The following is a 16886-nucleotide window of genomic DNA, read 5'->3' as shown; positions in this document are numbered from 1 at the left end:
ATTTGAGTTAACATGAACCTACAGTAGATTCAGATTAAACTCTGCTCTGTTAGACCTTCAATCACTCATCACTTGATGTATTTACGCTGCATTCAAACTGGAGAAGATCATAACTACAGTAATATGTCTGAACTTCCTATTTGGAGATACCAGAGGTCAACAATGTACACACCCACATGTGCCGTTTTCACCAGAATAGTGAGTTTTAGCATCCACAAGGATATTAGGAATAAAATGTTCCTCATGTATGGTCTGTTGATATATGGTATAGCTAAACAAACTTTATGTGAAGTATAATTTAAATAAAAGACAAAAATCCCTATGTGCAGAGATTTGGTCAGGTACATTACCACTAGCCCTAGAGACTGGCAGGTATAATGCCACCCCAGAGGAGGATAGACTTGTTTTGGTGTGTGATCTACAGTAGGTGAAATTGAGAATGAGGTTAATGTTTTGTTTTACAGTCCTGTTCACAAGGGGACGTTTTTGTAGCAGATTCTATTTACCAAACTTGGGAAAGAAGCCAGAATAAGAAGTAAGGCCAAGCTGTAATCTGTATTTGGGTGGTTGACGTGACATGGCCTTTTTGGAGTCCTTAGTGTCAAAGATAATTAAATAATGAAAAGATATATGAGAAAATGTTGTTATATTGCACAGAACATTTAGTTTTATATGAATGCAGTGAGCATTTCTGCAAATAATGTTCCAATTATTCTCAAATTTCAGCCAAATTAGTAAAAGCTCATATGGTGTGACTGTCCCACGAACATTTCACAAAGTTTGATTTTGAATAAAAACAAGAAAATGAATGCATTTGTTATTTATTTAACTACATATTGACAACTCAGATGTCATAATATTTTGAATGGTCCCTAAACAAAAAGGTTTTGTCTCAAAATCTATTAGGACAACATCTCTAAGGACATTGGAAGGTTAGAAGGTGAGTTACCCCTCTTAGCTTTCTCAATATATAAGGTATATTTTCGCACTTCCACTTTTAGACCTTTCACACTGTCTTTTGGTGTGACGCATTTTATGCAAAAATGCCAAAAATAAGATACTTTTTAGTCAATACTGAATTTAAATCTATATTGCCATGTGCCATGGTGAGTATGTTGTTAGCATGTTGTTGTTCATGAAACACCATATGGTGTGACACTTCATCATATGGTGTGACAGGGTTTTCTCATCACACCATATGATTCATGTGTCACACTATATGCTATGAACTGCATTTAACTAGATTTCTAGATATATAATGATATTTTCAATATTTGTTTTATTTACCCAAGGTAGATTCGCTGAGCAGTTGGGGGTTAAGTGCCTTGCTCAAGGTCAGTTCAGTAGTTGGTATTAAGTGATGATGGAGTGTTATTCATTCAGTCTGGGGGATCGAACCCGTTTTGGCCCCACCACTGTTTTGAAACTATAGTCTAAAAAAAACTCCCCACCATCACACTCAACATTTTACTGGGTAGATAACAGAAAGACAACTTGCCTCTATTGCCAGTCTCAACAGACCCATGTTTTATGTATCAACAACGATGATACTACATCAAATTACACTGTTAAATGACAAATTGTGTGATGTCGTCATGTTTTCTTTTTTTTTAATCCACTTTTTCTCCTCCATTTTTCTATTTTTCTCCCATCCCAATTTAGCCGTGCCAATTCTCCCCTCCCCTGTCTTGATCGTTGCTCGTATGTGCCCCCCACTGGCCGGTCATAGGGAGGATAGAAGCCCATCACATGTCCCCTCCGATACATGTGGAGGCAGCCAGTCACATCTTTTCACCTGCCAGCGCGGAATCTCATTGGCGAGGAGTAACGTGTGGGAGGCCCCGCCATTTTCCTGTCTTTGCTGTGCAGGCGCCCTGACCGACCTGTAGGAGTCGCTGTTTACAACGTCCAGATTACCACCCATCGACTTCCCACCCGCTAACTCTGCCAATTGAGTTAGTATGACGGCCGGCCCAAGCCGGAGGCAACGCTGACAGCCGGATTCGATACCGGTGTCTCTTGCGTTGGTGACAAGCGCAATGTCCGCTGCGCCACCTAGCCGCCCTTTGTCGTCATGTTTTCTGTCATGTGTTAACACATCACTTCCTGTTTACCACGCCTTAGATCTCATGAAAAAATCGACAATACCACAAATATAATTTTGGAAAGATAAGAGTCCCTAAAACAGAACTGAATGATTTCCATTACTCATATGATATTTCTTTTTTAAACTTTTTTTCAGCCTAAAACGTCAACCACCCATTTATGTAATCAGGTATTCAGTCAATCAATCTGTATTCAGGTAATGAAATTAAATATAATAATAATGGAACACTGCAACAGTATTTTTGGTGTAAAAGTATCATTTAAAGGACAGTTTACTATTAGTTGAAACAGTAAAAACATAAACATCGTCGTACCTTTAGTGGCATCTTTGCAAACTCGTTGAGGATGGGCACATCAAACACCAGACGTCTCAACAAGTGCTGCAGCATGGAGGGGCGTAGATACCTGACAAACATCACCAATGAAAACACTTCCACTACCAAATAAAACACTTCCACTACCAAATAAAACATTTCCACTACCAAATAAAACATTTCCACTACCAATCAACACACTCCGACTACCAAATAAAACACTTTTTTTTTTTTATCCACTTTTTCTCCCATTTTCTATATTTTTCTCCCATCCCAATTTCGTATCATCCAATTCAACCCTCCCCTGTCACGAACGCTGTTTCTTGCCTCCCACAAGCCGGCTGCAATGTGGACTAAGTCATACATAGCACAAGTCCCCTCCGGTACTTGAGGTAACAGCAGTCGCATCTTTTCACCTGCGCAGCTCGATCTCTCAGTGGCGAGGAGTAACGCGTGGGAGGCTCACGCTGCCCCCGACACTTCCTGATTCTACTGCGCAGGCGCACCAACCGACCTGTAGGAGTCGCTGTCCACAACGCCCGATCCCCACCCATCAGTTTCCCACCCCCTAATACGGCCAATGTGTATTAGTACGGACGACCAGCTAAACTGAAAGCAAATGTGGAGCGCTGGGCTCGAACAGGCAAGCCCAGCGTCTCCAGATTTCGTGGCGAGCGCCTTGCCCACTACGCCATGTAGCCGCCCCAAATAAAACACTTCTATGACAAAACAGAGATGCTTAAAAAAATAAAACTCCTTCCCCACCAAATTAAGACATCTCAAATGTCATTAAAAGTGTTCCATACTCACTTGCACAATGCCATGAGGCACTCCTCAATGATGTCTCTCTGAGCCTTGGTGAAAGCTCGTCCACGAGACAGCCGGTAGATGGTATGCAGCATGGAGTCGATCATGATGGCCCGGTGGTCACTACCGGCAAAGAGTGGGGCACACTTGGTGATAAGTGGCAGCACAGCAGAACACAGGTAGCGGTTCAGAGCCAGCGACATTTCTGTGGTACTGAAAGCAACCTGTAGAAAGCAGAGAAATATGATGTTTTGTTAGTGAAAAAGTAGTATGTAAGATTTAAAGTTGTCCCAGTGATGTCTTATATTAAGTTTTCATAGATTTGATCTATCTCCAGGGATGTAGCATTGCGGATGTTTGGAGGGAGGGAGTTCCAGAGGGTGGGTGCGGCAACAGAGAAGGCTCTGGGGCCGACGGTGCGCAGGTTGGTGGTGGAGATGGAGAGGAGACCAGAGTCAGAGGACCGCAGCTGCCGGGGTGGGATGTAGGGATGGAGGAGGTCAGCTAGGTACCGGGGGGCAAGGGAGTGAAGGGATTTGTAGGTGATGAGACGTCAATGTCTTAAAGTCAATGCAGGACTTGACTGGAAGCCAGTGGACCTTGAGATACTCAATATGAATCACACTATACAAAATTAAGGTTATTATTATCATCATCCCTCTCCCCACATTTACTGCTGCTTAGCGATTAATCATACAAATGTACTCACACGCCTGTAAGTTTGCATCTGAATTCATTACTCTACTCGACAATTTCAAACTCACCCAGCGTGCCCACCCATGTTGAAGGCCATAAAATCTACCTTGACCTGGTTTGGGACCTCATTTATAAAACCTTGCTTAAGATTTGCATGCCAACAGTTGTGGATGTGCGTAAGTTCCAAAAGCACAAAACAGAATGATATTCCGATTTATAACGAAATGTGCATGCATGTCCCACGCCAGTTCCCCATTATAAATTACGATTAACTCGAAACTTTGCACATGTGAGCATGCGTCTTGTCCCACCATCTTAACGCCCATTAATGCCTATAAATGACCAGTAACCCCCCCCCAATTCACAGAAATTAATACAGCCCGAATAGAGAAAATAGACGGCAAACATTGGAAAGTTAAAGGAAAGAAATTCTACGGATTGTGAAATAGAGATTATAATAGGGGAGGTGGAAGCCAGACAGAAATATTGTTTGGTGGACACAGTCTCGGTACAGGTGCATCACCAAATGCCAGAATATTACAGATGCTGTGAATGCTGGTAGCTCAGATGTGACAAAAAATGTTGCACTTTTTTTTCCGATTCAGACGAAAACACCACAACCAACAACAGCCTATTTCTGTGTAGCACAGCTTATGGTGAATCATATTTTCCATCAAATAGATTAGCCTACACAAAGCCTAAGTAATGATGTCATGCACAACAGTCAAGTTATTCATGATCCAAATCCCAGTATTTATTTATTTATATTTATTATTTATTCATTTTAAATACCAACTGTAGGTTCAAATGTTACACAAACATAGCCTGCTCAGGTATTCCTTCCTTTCTTCAGTATTTACTTTGGTTTCACCCTGAGATGAGACGGCAGCATTCTGGATCTTATGTTCAGTAGTTCAACAGATGAAGGCTCACCGTGTCCAGCGAGGCAGCAGCTCTCATGTCAGGCAGGTAGCCCACCTCCAACATGTGTAACAGGAAGTCCTGGTTGTCGATGCCGTAGACCCTGTCCAGAAACAACACCATGGGAGCCTTGTGGTCCGGAACAAAACTGGCCGACATCTTTGGTTCTATGATGCAGTTGTCTAGGCATCACGGAAGAGGAGAAGAAAGAGGAAGAATAAGGGAGAATGTGAAGTGGAACGTTAACATAAATTATGCAAACAATTAGGTACAACAGAGACAGTCTACTCTATAATAAAGAGACAGAACACTGCAGGAGTATTGAATTAAGAAATCCATCCACACTAAAGATGATTGCAACAATGAAACTACTAGCTACAAAACATAGTCAGAGAAAATTATTCAATGTGATGTGGTTTTATGTTGAGTAACATAATAATTTACAGCATTTCACAATTAAATGTGAGTTTTAAAGATATTTTAAATTAATCACAATCTCAGCCAAAAGGCTGGGAGTGGTTGCCATGGTAACTAAGGACTCTGGCAGAAACCACTGGATGACACATGCTTCGAAGCTGGTATAAGTGGGAAAAGAAAATGTCTAACACAAAACACATTTTTAACCATTCTGTGTTAGCAATTTAACAGTAACTTAAAATAAGAAAGAAAAACAACAATATGTATGATTGCTTTTTAGATAGTCAGGTCTTGTTAGTCTTGTTATTCGTCATTATCAAGATGGCGGCAGAGTCAACCATCTTCTCTTTAGACAGACTTTGATAAGTCTATCTGATTTTTCATGGACTCAATGCTTACCTTTTCCAAAGGAAGGGATCTGCACAGGGAGGCTGATGACGCCCACCAGGTCCTCAATGGGCACAAGGGACCTCAGAATGGCCCTGATCCTCAGAGCCTCACCTTTCCCAGCCTGGATCAACTGTAGGAGCAGTATTCACACACGCTATCAGACTATTTCAAACAAACTTCTTACCAACAGGGCCAGGAAATGCACCTGTTTGACCACATGGCCAGAGTGGTCACTTTCACTCGCTATTGTTTTAATTAAAGGAGAGTGTTGTCCAATCCCCAAATATTTTCTCTTGATTAAGCTAGTAGGACAGCTGAGAGGGAAACAGTGTAGTTCACTACTCTACTCTACTCTATTCTATTATCCAGTATTTGGGCTTAGAGAGAGACAGAGTACTTCAATATTCTATTCTATTATTTTACACAACTAGACCATATCTGGGCAAACAGACAAGCAGATTTTGAAGATAGAGTGGAACCTTCAAATGATGAGTGGTTGTCCGCCAAACTGACTGGAAAAAAGAGAGGTAAGATAATTGGTGGCTGTTAGTAATATTCTAATTACCAATCAACAGTATCACTATTTAAGCAGCCTTGTCTTGGCGACCATTGAGGAGAAGATGGTATCCCCATATAGACTTCAGGATTAATTGTGTATACCAACATATCAATTAAGCAATGCAAATTACGATTTGGCCCTCTTATCACACATGTGATCCAGACTTGGCGTGACACCCAGAAAGTGGGTACTAACCAGTGTTAATTTTGTCAACTAAAATGATGACGAAAGATGTTCGTCAACGAAGGTTTTTTTCATGACGACAACGAGACGTGACGTCACGTTATTGAAGCCTGTGTGATGCTAACGAGACTAAGTAGTTTATTAAATATCGTTGACTACAACTGAGGACACAAAAATGTAATTTACAAAAACCAGGACGAAATTTCTCTTCATGTATGTTGATATTGTTGACTAAAACAAGACGAGACAAAATAATTATAACTTTTCTTAATGCCATCGTCCCGAGTCAGAGCAGTGTGACGGGGAGCTCTGTTATTAGCATTAGCTGAAGAGCTATTTGAAAAGCTAGTTTTAGCTTAATGTTACCTTGGCTAAAATTGGGACTATTCATAATCCAGCTGCAGACCTGCAAGCAAAGTACAGCAAGTTGGCAAAGGAGTATTCCAAGGTAAATCACTTTTTCACCAGTAACGTTACATTGTTTGTATTTCCATCTAGCTCACGTTAACTAGTGGCTAACCTAGCTCACGCTAATGTGGCTAACTGATCGACCTCTCGCACACAATTAATGACATGTTGCGGACAGCCATACCGGTGACAATGTTTAGCTTTTAGTGCCAAATGATAAGAGTCTGAGGCGGAGTCTCAAAAGAGAATGTTGAATATTTATTGTGCATTAAAAATCACAACAGAGCCTCTAACCTAAACGGAGCCTTCTGGAAGCAAGTGCAACAACGTATAATGTCCATGTGGAACCAATGTGCCAACAACCTTTCCATGGGTGAAGCATAGTTGAGCATAGTTGTCATTTAATGATACTAATACTAATCTATACAATCACCTGTTGTTGAATAAATACCATTACTTTCTAGTTATTACTAAAAAACAGTATATATAAAACAGTAGCTGTAAAAAATTAAAGAAAAAAAAGTTTAATAATTTATATAATAGATTTTTTTTTAGTACATTAACAAAAAATAGACAAAAATGTCATCCGTTTTCGTCGACAAAATCTAGACTAAAACAAAAAAGACAAAATTGAGACAAAAACTGACTAAGACTAAAATGCTCAGACATTTAGTTGACTAAAACTGACTAAACGAAAAATAAATGAAGATGACTAAATATGATGAAAACGAAAAAGGAGCACTTGACACATGACTAAGACTAAAACTAAAATGAAAATAGCTGTTAACAGAAATGGCTATGGGGCGACAATAATATGTACATGAGGCATGGTTTCCGTCTGTGGTCTTGCTCTGCTGGCAGCGTTTTATTCACATTGACTCATACCACAACAGCTCAGTGTGCTCCTCTCCGGGAGAGGCATTTGTGGGAAGAAGAAAAAATAGGAGGGAGCCAAGTCTTATATACTCCCAACCTGGCGTAGACTGTAGAAGCTCTGCCTATAGTGCCCTCCAGTGGACACAGATATATATATGCAGTCATAGGAGCAGTTGCAGGGAGCCGCCACGGGGGGGTCGCCAGATGATTTCCAAAAAAAAGACCACTGAACTTAGAAGCAGGCCAGGACAGTGTTTCTAGTTGCAGCAGCGCAATAGTTAGATATAACCTAGGTGGGGAACAACCAGGAGAGCACTGCAACTCACACAAGTTGGAGAACTATCTCTCTCTCTCTTGCTCTCACACACACACACAAAAGGAGCCGCATGTGATTGGTGGAGGTGGGACCCTTACAAAAAACTGTTGTTGCTAATCATTGACACATGCTAGCCTGTAATAATCCCCCCCAGAAAAATCTACTTTGCATTTGATATATTGCAAATATATGCCATCACACACACTGGCATTTAAAGGGTTAGAATTATAAAATTAATATGTGGTGTTATGATCAGGGCTGAAGTTGAATAAAAGATTGTATTATTTTCAATCTGACATTACAAAAAAACAGAAAATCCATCAAAATCAGTGTTGTTGCTAATCATACATATGCTAGCCTGTTTTTTAACAATAATTTGTGATGGCATCACAAACACTGAAAGGGTACAAATAAAAAAATGCCTGCACCAGAATGCAGGAAATGAAGTCTTTGTAACAAGAAATGTCCTGGTGGGGGACCCCCAGACCCCCTGCTTAAAAAGTGGCCTGACTGGGGCTATATTTTGCACTATATTTCCTGGCCTGAATGATTTCCCCAGTCCGGCCCTGGTTAAAAGCCTCCAATGCTTATTAGTGTGTGTGCGTTTGAACGTGTGCATGTTTCAACCATACATTTCCATTTATTATTTTTTTTTAAAATAATTAAACTTTTTTTTTACCTCCTATAATAGTGGGAGTCACGGCTCTCTGACCCCGTTATTTTTGGGTCGCGGCCTGAACATTTTGGGAACCCCTGCAGCAGAGGACAGTTACAGTTAATTACAACCATACATACACCCTCTAGATTCAACACTCCCACTTATGGTTACTTAGTACACTGTATGAACTCTTCAAAACAATTTACAAAGAAAATAATACAGTCTTAGAACATCAAAAAGAGTATGGCAGTCAATATTTACACACCAAACATGGCCTCTGCAAATCTCCTCAGTTTCAATTTTGTTGTTCTAGATAAATACACTCCTGTTTCGTCATGGCCAGAGCCATGTATTCGGCTTCACAAGTTGACAGTGCCACTGTGGGCTGCTTCTTTGTTTTCCATGAAACCAGTGAGCTGTTTGTGTTTAAACTAACACAGTATCCAGTCGTACTCCTTCTATCTGTGATGTCAGCAGCCCAGTCTGCATCACTGTAGGCTTTAAGCCCTAAGCCTCCGCTGCTCTTTCTGAAACAAAGTAGTTTATCTACTGTACCTTTGAGATAACGAAAAACATGTTTTACCGTGATCCAGTGTTCCTCTGTGGGATCAGCAAAGTGCTGTGACAACGTACTCACTACAAAACATAGGTCAGGGCGGGTACATGTTGTTAAGTAGATGAGGCTACCCACGGCTTCCCTGTACATTTTTACATCTGTCAGTTTCTGAGCATCCTCCTGATAATCAAGTTTCTGATCAAATGGTGTTTCCCTTGTTCTACATTCCTGCATGTCAAAACGTTTCAGGATCTTTTCCACATATCTCTTCTGGGATACAGTTACACAATTTTCTGACTGCTCAAAGTCCATGCCTAGGAAATGCTTTAACCTGCCAAGGTCTTTCATTTTGAATCTGGTGGAGAGCATACCTTTCACCTGATCTAGGTTCCTAGAGTTGTCTGCTGCGATGATCAAATCATCCACCCAAATTACTATTATCACTTTTCCTGACTCTTTTGACTCCCTTGAGTAAACACAGGGGTCTACTGGATTCTGTAGGAAGTGATCCTCGATGAGGCATGTGTGAAGCATCTCGTTCCAATTTCGCCCAGACTGTTTCAGGCCGTAAATGGATTTTTCTAGCTTGCACACTAGCTTTCCCCCTTTCTTTTCGTAACCTTCAGGTTGTTCCATATATATCTCCCTATCTATGGGTGCGTGCAGATAGGCTGTCTTCACATCCATCTGATGTAAAATCAGATTGTCCTCAGCTGCTTTCTGAACCACTACCCTTACACTGGTCAGGTTGGCTGTGGGGGGGAATGTTTCACCATAGTCTATCCCCTCCCTCTGACTGAAACCCTTAGCTACAAATCTCGCTTTGTACTTTTCATGGCCTTCGATCCCTTCCTTGATTGAGTACACCCACTTCCCTCCCACTGTCTGTCTGCCCTCTGGCAATTTTGTGAGGGTAAAGGTGTGGTTGTCCTCTAAGGACCTCATCTCCTCGTCCATCGCTCTCTCCCACTTACTCGACTCTGGGGACACTATGGCTTCCTTAAAGGACTGAGGCACGCCACACACCGCTCGGTAGCAGTAATCAATACTGGCGAGTGTACTGTCATCCTCGTCACTACCCCTCCGGGCATAATCTTTCAGATATCTTGGGGGTTTGTGTTCCCTTGAGGGATATCTCCCACTGCATGGGGCACTTGACGTCACCCTCGGGTGCTCCTCGTCATCGCCCTCTGGGGGTGTCTGGAGGTCTGCCTGCACGCCTGTGCTCAGTACACTAGGCTGTGGTGTCTCTGTCCCTCCATACCTTACCCCGGAGTCCAGCCATGGCTCCTCTGTCTGTGTCTCAATTTCGCACGTTGTCTTGGTGACAAATTTCACTAGTCTGTGCTTTTGCACCTTCCCTTTACCGGGATAAAGGCGGGATAGTAGACTAGGAGTGCGGGGCTCCCTCTGTCGTGTCCTACAAAGAGTCCTTTTTCACATCTGGACTCAAGCTTGCCTCTGTCCTGCTGGTAAGCATAGCACACTGATCCGAATTTGTGCATTCTGGCTAGATTACATCTTTTCCCTGTCATTGCTGTATATGGGGTGGTGCCCGTATGTTTGTTAAAACACCTGTTTCTGGTGTAGGCGGCTTCTTGTACCGCATAATGCCACAGGCTCTTCGGTATGTTACTATCGTCTAGCTCAGTGATTCCCAACGTGGGGTCCGCGGACCCCCCGGGGGTCCGCCAGGGGGCGCAGGGGGTCCGCCAGACCACAGATGATTTGAGGTGCTTTTTTTCTTTTTTTTTTCTTTCAGAGAAATATCGAATTAGCATATTTTTATCATCAGAAGCATGAATAGTCTCTCCAGAGTCCACTACAATAAAAAATAAAGATAAATAAATAAACATCTAGACATGATTTTTTAATGTTAACAGTAGGCTACCGGGTAGCCGCTAAAACGCGAATCAGTTGACTGTATCACTTTCCGTAGCTAGCCTAGCACGCTAGTTAACTTTCTCGGCTTGTCTGCAGTCAGCCGCCAGAGGCGAAAATGTGTGACAAACGAAAAGGAGATGACGGCAGCTCATCTGCAAAAAAAGTTAGGACCTACAGCAATCGCAAAAATTACATCACCATGGGCTTCACTGAGGGACCAGACAAACGACCTGAGTGTGTGATTTGTGGAGAAAAGTTGGCAAACTCGAGCCTGAAGCCCAGCAAGCTGAAGAGACATCAGGCGTCTAAGCACCCAGAAACCGGTGGGAAGGATCCGGACTTTTTTCGGAGGAAAGAACAGTCTCTCAAGGCGAACAAGTTAGAACCTACATCATGTGCCCTGTGCCTCCCGGTCGCGCCACCGGACCCGGAATCGCTGCCGTTTCTGGCGGTCAGGAACGGGGAGGCGCAGAGCGGTAGGGTTGGGCACCGAAAACCGGTTCTAATTAGGAACCGGTTCCTAACTTCCGGTTCTGGAACCGGAAGTAACATACCTGCATTTCGATTCTTAAAAAAAAAAAAAAAAAAAAAAAAAATGTACTTTGTTAATTAATACCCTAGTTACAGTACAGCAACCAAATTAAACTGTATCAAGTCAACTGAAAATGTGAATAGTATGAAGGATCCGGACTTTTTTCAGAGGAAAGAACAGTCTCTCAAGGCGAACAAGCCTGTTGATGTTAGAGTAGCGTGGAGCAGGGGTGGCAGTGATTTACAGAAGGCTACCGAAGCCTCCTTTGAGTGTTCGCTTTTAATTGCAAAAGCAAAGAAACCGCACAATATTGGCGAGCAGCTCATCAAACCAGCCTGCATCAAAATGGTTTAGAAACTGTGCGGCCCACAGGTGGCGGATAAACTAAAATCAGTACCACTCTCGAACAATGTAGTGAAAGACCGAATTGATAAGATGTCAAGTGATTGCGAGCAGCAGCTGTCAGAAAAGCTTAGAAAGGGTCCATTTGCCATACAACTTGATGAAACTACAACTGTCGCAGACGAGGCTGTGCTCATCGTTTATGTGCAGTATATCGAAAATGAGGATCTGAAGCAGGACATTCTCATGTCAGTCAACCTTACTACCACCACTTGAGGTGAGGATATTTTTACTGCAGTGGATTCTTACTTCATTCAACATAAATGCAAACCGTTCACCATTAGGGCCTGATTTGAGAGGATGAATACAGGATTTGAATATTGGCCAACATTTTGAAATACATATGGTGCAAGATGAGATTTGTTGATTGAAGGCACAAGTCAAAGAAGCATAGTGGGTCTAATTATGATGCATATGCCTGTGTATAAGCAGTTTGTTATTAAAATGACAAAAAAAAGTATTAAAATGACAAAAGAAAAGTATTTTATGGTATTTTATTAGGAGGGGGGTCCAGGAATTTCATCAGAGATGTTTGGGGTTCCCTGGGGGAAAAAGGTTGGGAACCCCTGGTCTAGCTTACACCTGGCCATTTCAAAAAGAGTGCGCCATTCCCTCTCGGCTACCCCGTTCTGACGTGGGGAGTAGGGACATGATGTCTCGTGTCTGATCCTGTTTTTTCTCAACAGTGATTGGAACTCTCTGTTTGTAAACTCGGTCCCGTTGTCTGACCTCAAACATTTTACGTCCCCATAGGGGGCGACATCGGCAAGGAACTTCTCCGTGGCTTGGAGTGCATCACTCTTTGCTTTAAGGAAATAGACGAACACTACGCCTGTACCCACATCTGTAAAGAACTGTACATAGTTAAAGCCACCTATGGACTCGTTCCTTACTGGACCGGCTAGGTCGGTGTTAACTAGCTCCAGTGGTCTCTTTACCTTCTCTGTGGGGTCCCTGTTCCTTGTTTGAGTAAACTTCCCCCTTATGCAAACTTCACATTCTTTGTCAGGTCTATGCTTTTCACCCTTAATGTGCATACCGTCTGTTACTGCTTGTAGCTTTAGTAAATCCTCGTGATTACAATGACCCATAATTTCATGCCACGTCTGGATGTCATGACTAACAGTCACATTACATTTATCATTATTATTACACTCCGTTTGTAGGTAATACATTCTTCCATATACGTCAATGTTAAACCGTGTACCATCTTTTTCTACAAGAACATTTTTACCTTCACTGAAGAACACTTCGGCACTGTTAGCAGTAGCGGATTTTACAGAGGATAGTTTTTTTTTTTTTTTTTTACTTCATCTTTTAGCGTTTATCGCTTTTCTGGTCAAGCATGACCGACAGATGTAGGGTGAAACGGGAGAGAGAGCAGGGGAAGACATTCGGCAAATGACGGCGGGTCCGGGAATCGAACTCGGAGTCAACCAGATCCGTGACGCAGCACGGTATTCCCCGACGCAGAATAGCGTCGAGGTACGTGGTGAGCTACTGGAGCCCCCCCCAGAGGATAGTTCTTGTGGGAACGAGGGTATGTAGAGAGCGTTCTTTAACGTTACTGTACACCGACGCCCCCCACTGTCTATGAGGCATACCTGTGCGTCTCCTCTTCCCTGCACCAACCCGTAGATGCGTTTCCCGTCCGCCAGCTCCATGCTGTGTCCCTCCGGCTCGAAGGACTTATCAAAGTTCTTGAAACTGTTCCTGTCGTTGATGATGTGGGACGACGCACCTGTGTCCACGATCAGTCCCCTCCTCGGGAACAGATGGTGCTGCGTTGTCCGGGTGACGCCCGTAGTCCGCGCCCCGAAAACGAAGTCCTCTCGTCCTGCCGCTCTCCGGGCGTCATCTCGACTCGCCTCACGGTCACCGTCGCCGCCATCTTGTCTGTAGTCGTCATCTCGTCCACAGCCGCCATCTTGACCATAGCCGCGATCTCGTCCATCGCCGCCATCTTGTTTGTGGCCGCGACCTTGTCCGTCGCCGCCATCTTGTCCATAGGCGCCGCCTCGTCTCTGGCCGACATCTTGCCCATGTGCGTATCGGGCGCTCTGGTCTCGTTTTTTTCGGCACTCTTTGTCTGTGTGCCCCGATGATCTGCAGAAGTTGCACCAGACCGTCTTGTTGCAGTTATCCCTCCGATGCCCATTCTCTCCGCATCGCCAACACGTCAGCTCCGTCGTGGGCCTGGCCTTCTCCCTCAGTGTCGCTCGGGCTTTCAGTGCTATCCCCCCCGCTTCCGTGGCATCTGGGTGGATATCCTCTGAGGCCTCAAAGTTCCGCAGCTTGGCTTTGAACTGCCCCAATGTCATGTCCGTTGAACCGTGGGTAACCAGTAGCGCGGACGGCCTGTACAACTCCGGTAGTCCTCTCATCACCATTGCCATCATTAACCCCTCAGAGGCCTCTCCCGCACTCTTGAGCGCCGTCATGATCTGCTCAGCTCGGATGATGTATTCTGTCATCGTCTCTGTGTGCCCCTTCTTCAGGGCCGTCAACGTTACGTAGAGGGACACTACTCTGGGCCTTCCCCGTCCGATGTAATGCTCCCTCAACTCTCCCAGGCTTTCTCGGCATTTGTCCTTCGTGTCGCGGAATATCAGCCCCAAGCTTGTATCGTCGAGCAGCGGCGCCAACTCACAGTATGCGTCCGCATTAAGCTTGTCGTCTTGGGCTTGTTCCTCCGCCGTCAGTGGTCCTGCGGGGGCCGCCAAGATCACCGCCTTGAGTCCCGCGCCGTGCATGCAACATAGCATGCGCTCTTCCCAGAGCTCATATCCCTCCACTTTCCCATTAAATGAGGGCCATTTGCTTCTTCCCTTGGTCGCCATCCTCTTTCTTGGTGGTTGGTGTAGCTTAAGCTTTGTTGGCCTAGTACGCTAGCCACGCGGTACTCCCGGTGCTACTCTGGCCTACACGTCAGCTAAGCTAGCTACCCTTATTATTTTGCCCCTGCGAGATCTGGGCCCATAACCTGTTAACAGAAATGGCTATGGGGCGACAATAATATGTACATGAGGCATGGTTTCCGTCTGTGGCCTTGCGCTGCTGGCAGCGTTTTATTCACATTGACTCATACCACAACAGCTCAGTGTGCTCCTCTCCGGGAGAGGCATTTGTGGGAAGAAGAAAAAATAGGAGGGAGCCAAGTCTTATATACTCCCAACCTGGCGTAGACTGTAGAAGCTCCGCCTATAGTGCCCTCCAGTGGACACAGATATATATGCAGTCATGGGAGCAGTAGAGGTCAGTTACAGTTAGTTACAACCATACATACACCCTCTAGATTCAACAATAGCTACCAAAATGAACACTGGTACTAACCTAAAATGAACCTATTAGGTACCCTAGATGGGAAAAGAAAGGCATCCACATGTTGGGGGATATCTTCGATAACTCTGGTCTCCGCTCTTTCCAGGATCTATCCAACGGGTATGATCTTCCCGGAACCTCCTTTTTCTTTTATTTACAAATAAGAGCAGCTCTGAAAGCTCATGGTGTTCCATGGGACGTTCCACTAGTGCATCACCGTTTTCACAAATTATTTTATGACAAGGAGACATCGAGAGGCTTCGTTTCTGACTTTTATCGCCATTTATTTATGTCCTCATATAAAGACCTCCCCCTGGATACGATTTGGAGAAAGGATGTCCCGGAGTTGGATGTAGATTTTAATTGGGATGCAATCTGGGAAAATGTTCGGCTATCCTCACGCAACCCAGATCACCAACAGATTCATCTCAATTTTGTTCACAGGACTTATTTGACCCCTAGACGATTGAATCTAATGGGTCTCAGACTTGACTCTCGATGTACCTTGTGTCCAAACGGTGCCACCGGAAGATTTATGCATATGTACTGGAAATGTCCTCCTGTTGAGCTCTTTTGGGAAAATGTTACCTCTCAGCTCTCAGATATTTTCTCTGTGACCATACCTGTCTCCCCTTCTGTATTGTTATTGAATGATGTCTCTCAATTACCGACCTCTACACATGTGAAAAGACTAATTTTAGCCGGCCTCACAGCCGCCAAAAAGTTTATTGCCTCACGCTGGATTCACCCAGATAAACTCTGTCCGAAGGTATGGATTCTCACCTATCTTGATGTGATCTATCTGGAGATACTGCACGTGTTATAGGGATTAATTAATCCAATATCGCAATCTGGTTGGCTGCTGTTGAAAAGCTAAAAGAGCGCATATAAATTTTGAGTACTGAATAAGATATTATGACTGTAACTCACGTTGAGATCCTGGGGTGAGCGCGGCGGGGGGGGGGGGGGGGGGGGGGAGAGCGAGCGAGTGTCCATGTGTAGTCTTAATTTTGTGGTTTGCTTTTTGTTGTCGCTGTTTATATATATTATCATTTTTTCCTTTCCCTTACATAATTAATTTATACTACAACTATTCTATTTTCATTATTCTGATTTAATTGCTTATACAGTCATTATCGTTATTATTATTATTGTTATTATTGCTGTTATTGTCCTGTGCGTTCTTGTTTATTATTATTGTTACTGTATTGTGTTGTCCTGTTTCGTGTAAAAAGGAGAAAAATTTCAAAATGTGAGAAGGACAGAGACCAAACATTTCGACATGTCAAAACATTTACTCAAAGAATTTCCATCTGTATCAATATCTCAACATATTGATACATTTTCAATATTTGTTTTATTTACCCAAGGTAGATTAGCTGAGCAGTTGGGGGTTAAGTGCCTTGCTCAAGGTCAGTTCAGCGGTTGGTATTAAGTGATGATGGAGTGTTATTCATTCAGTCTGGGGGATCGAACCCTTTTTGGCCCACCACTGTTTTGAAACTATAGTCTAAAAAAAACTCCCCACCATCACACTCAA

General features: G+C 43.5%; 1 protein-coding gene across 1 annotated transcript in view; it reads right to left on the bottom strand.

Annotated features, from left to right (window-relative positions):
* LOC311233659 (ryanodine receptor 1-like) overlaps positions 1 to 16886 on the bottom strand; it is a gene marked incomplete at both ends in the record, with an annotated part of 453326 nt that overhangs the window by 170776 nt on the left and 265664 nt on the right. The window contains 4 exons of the mRNA XM_084320641.1: positions 2421 to 2511; positions 3231 to 3451; positions 4857 to 5026; positions 5661 to 5781. Coding sequence (XP_084176767.1) covers positions 2421 to 2511; positions 3231 to 3451; positions 4857 to 5026; positions 5661 to 5781 — 603 coding nt within the window. The remainder of the gene's footprint in view (positions 1 to 2420; positions 2512 to 3230; positions 3452 to 4856; positions 5027 to 5660; positions 5782 to 16886) is intronic.

Source organism: Notolepis coatsorum (genome assembly GCF_963971535.1).
Source record: "Notolepis coatsorum genome assembly, chromosome: 8".
Taxonomy (NCBI): Eukaryota; Metazoa; Chordata; class Actinopteri; order Aulopiformes; family Paralepididae; genus Notolepis; species Notolepis coatsorum.
This window is presented reverse-complemented; position numbering and strand designations above follow the sequence as displayed.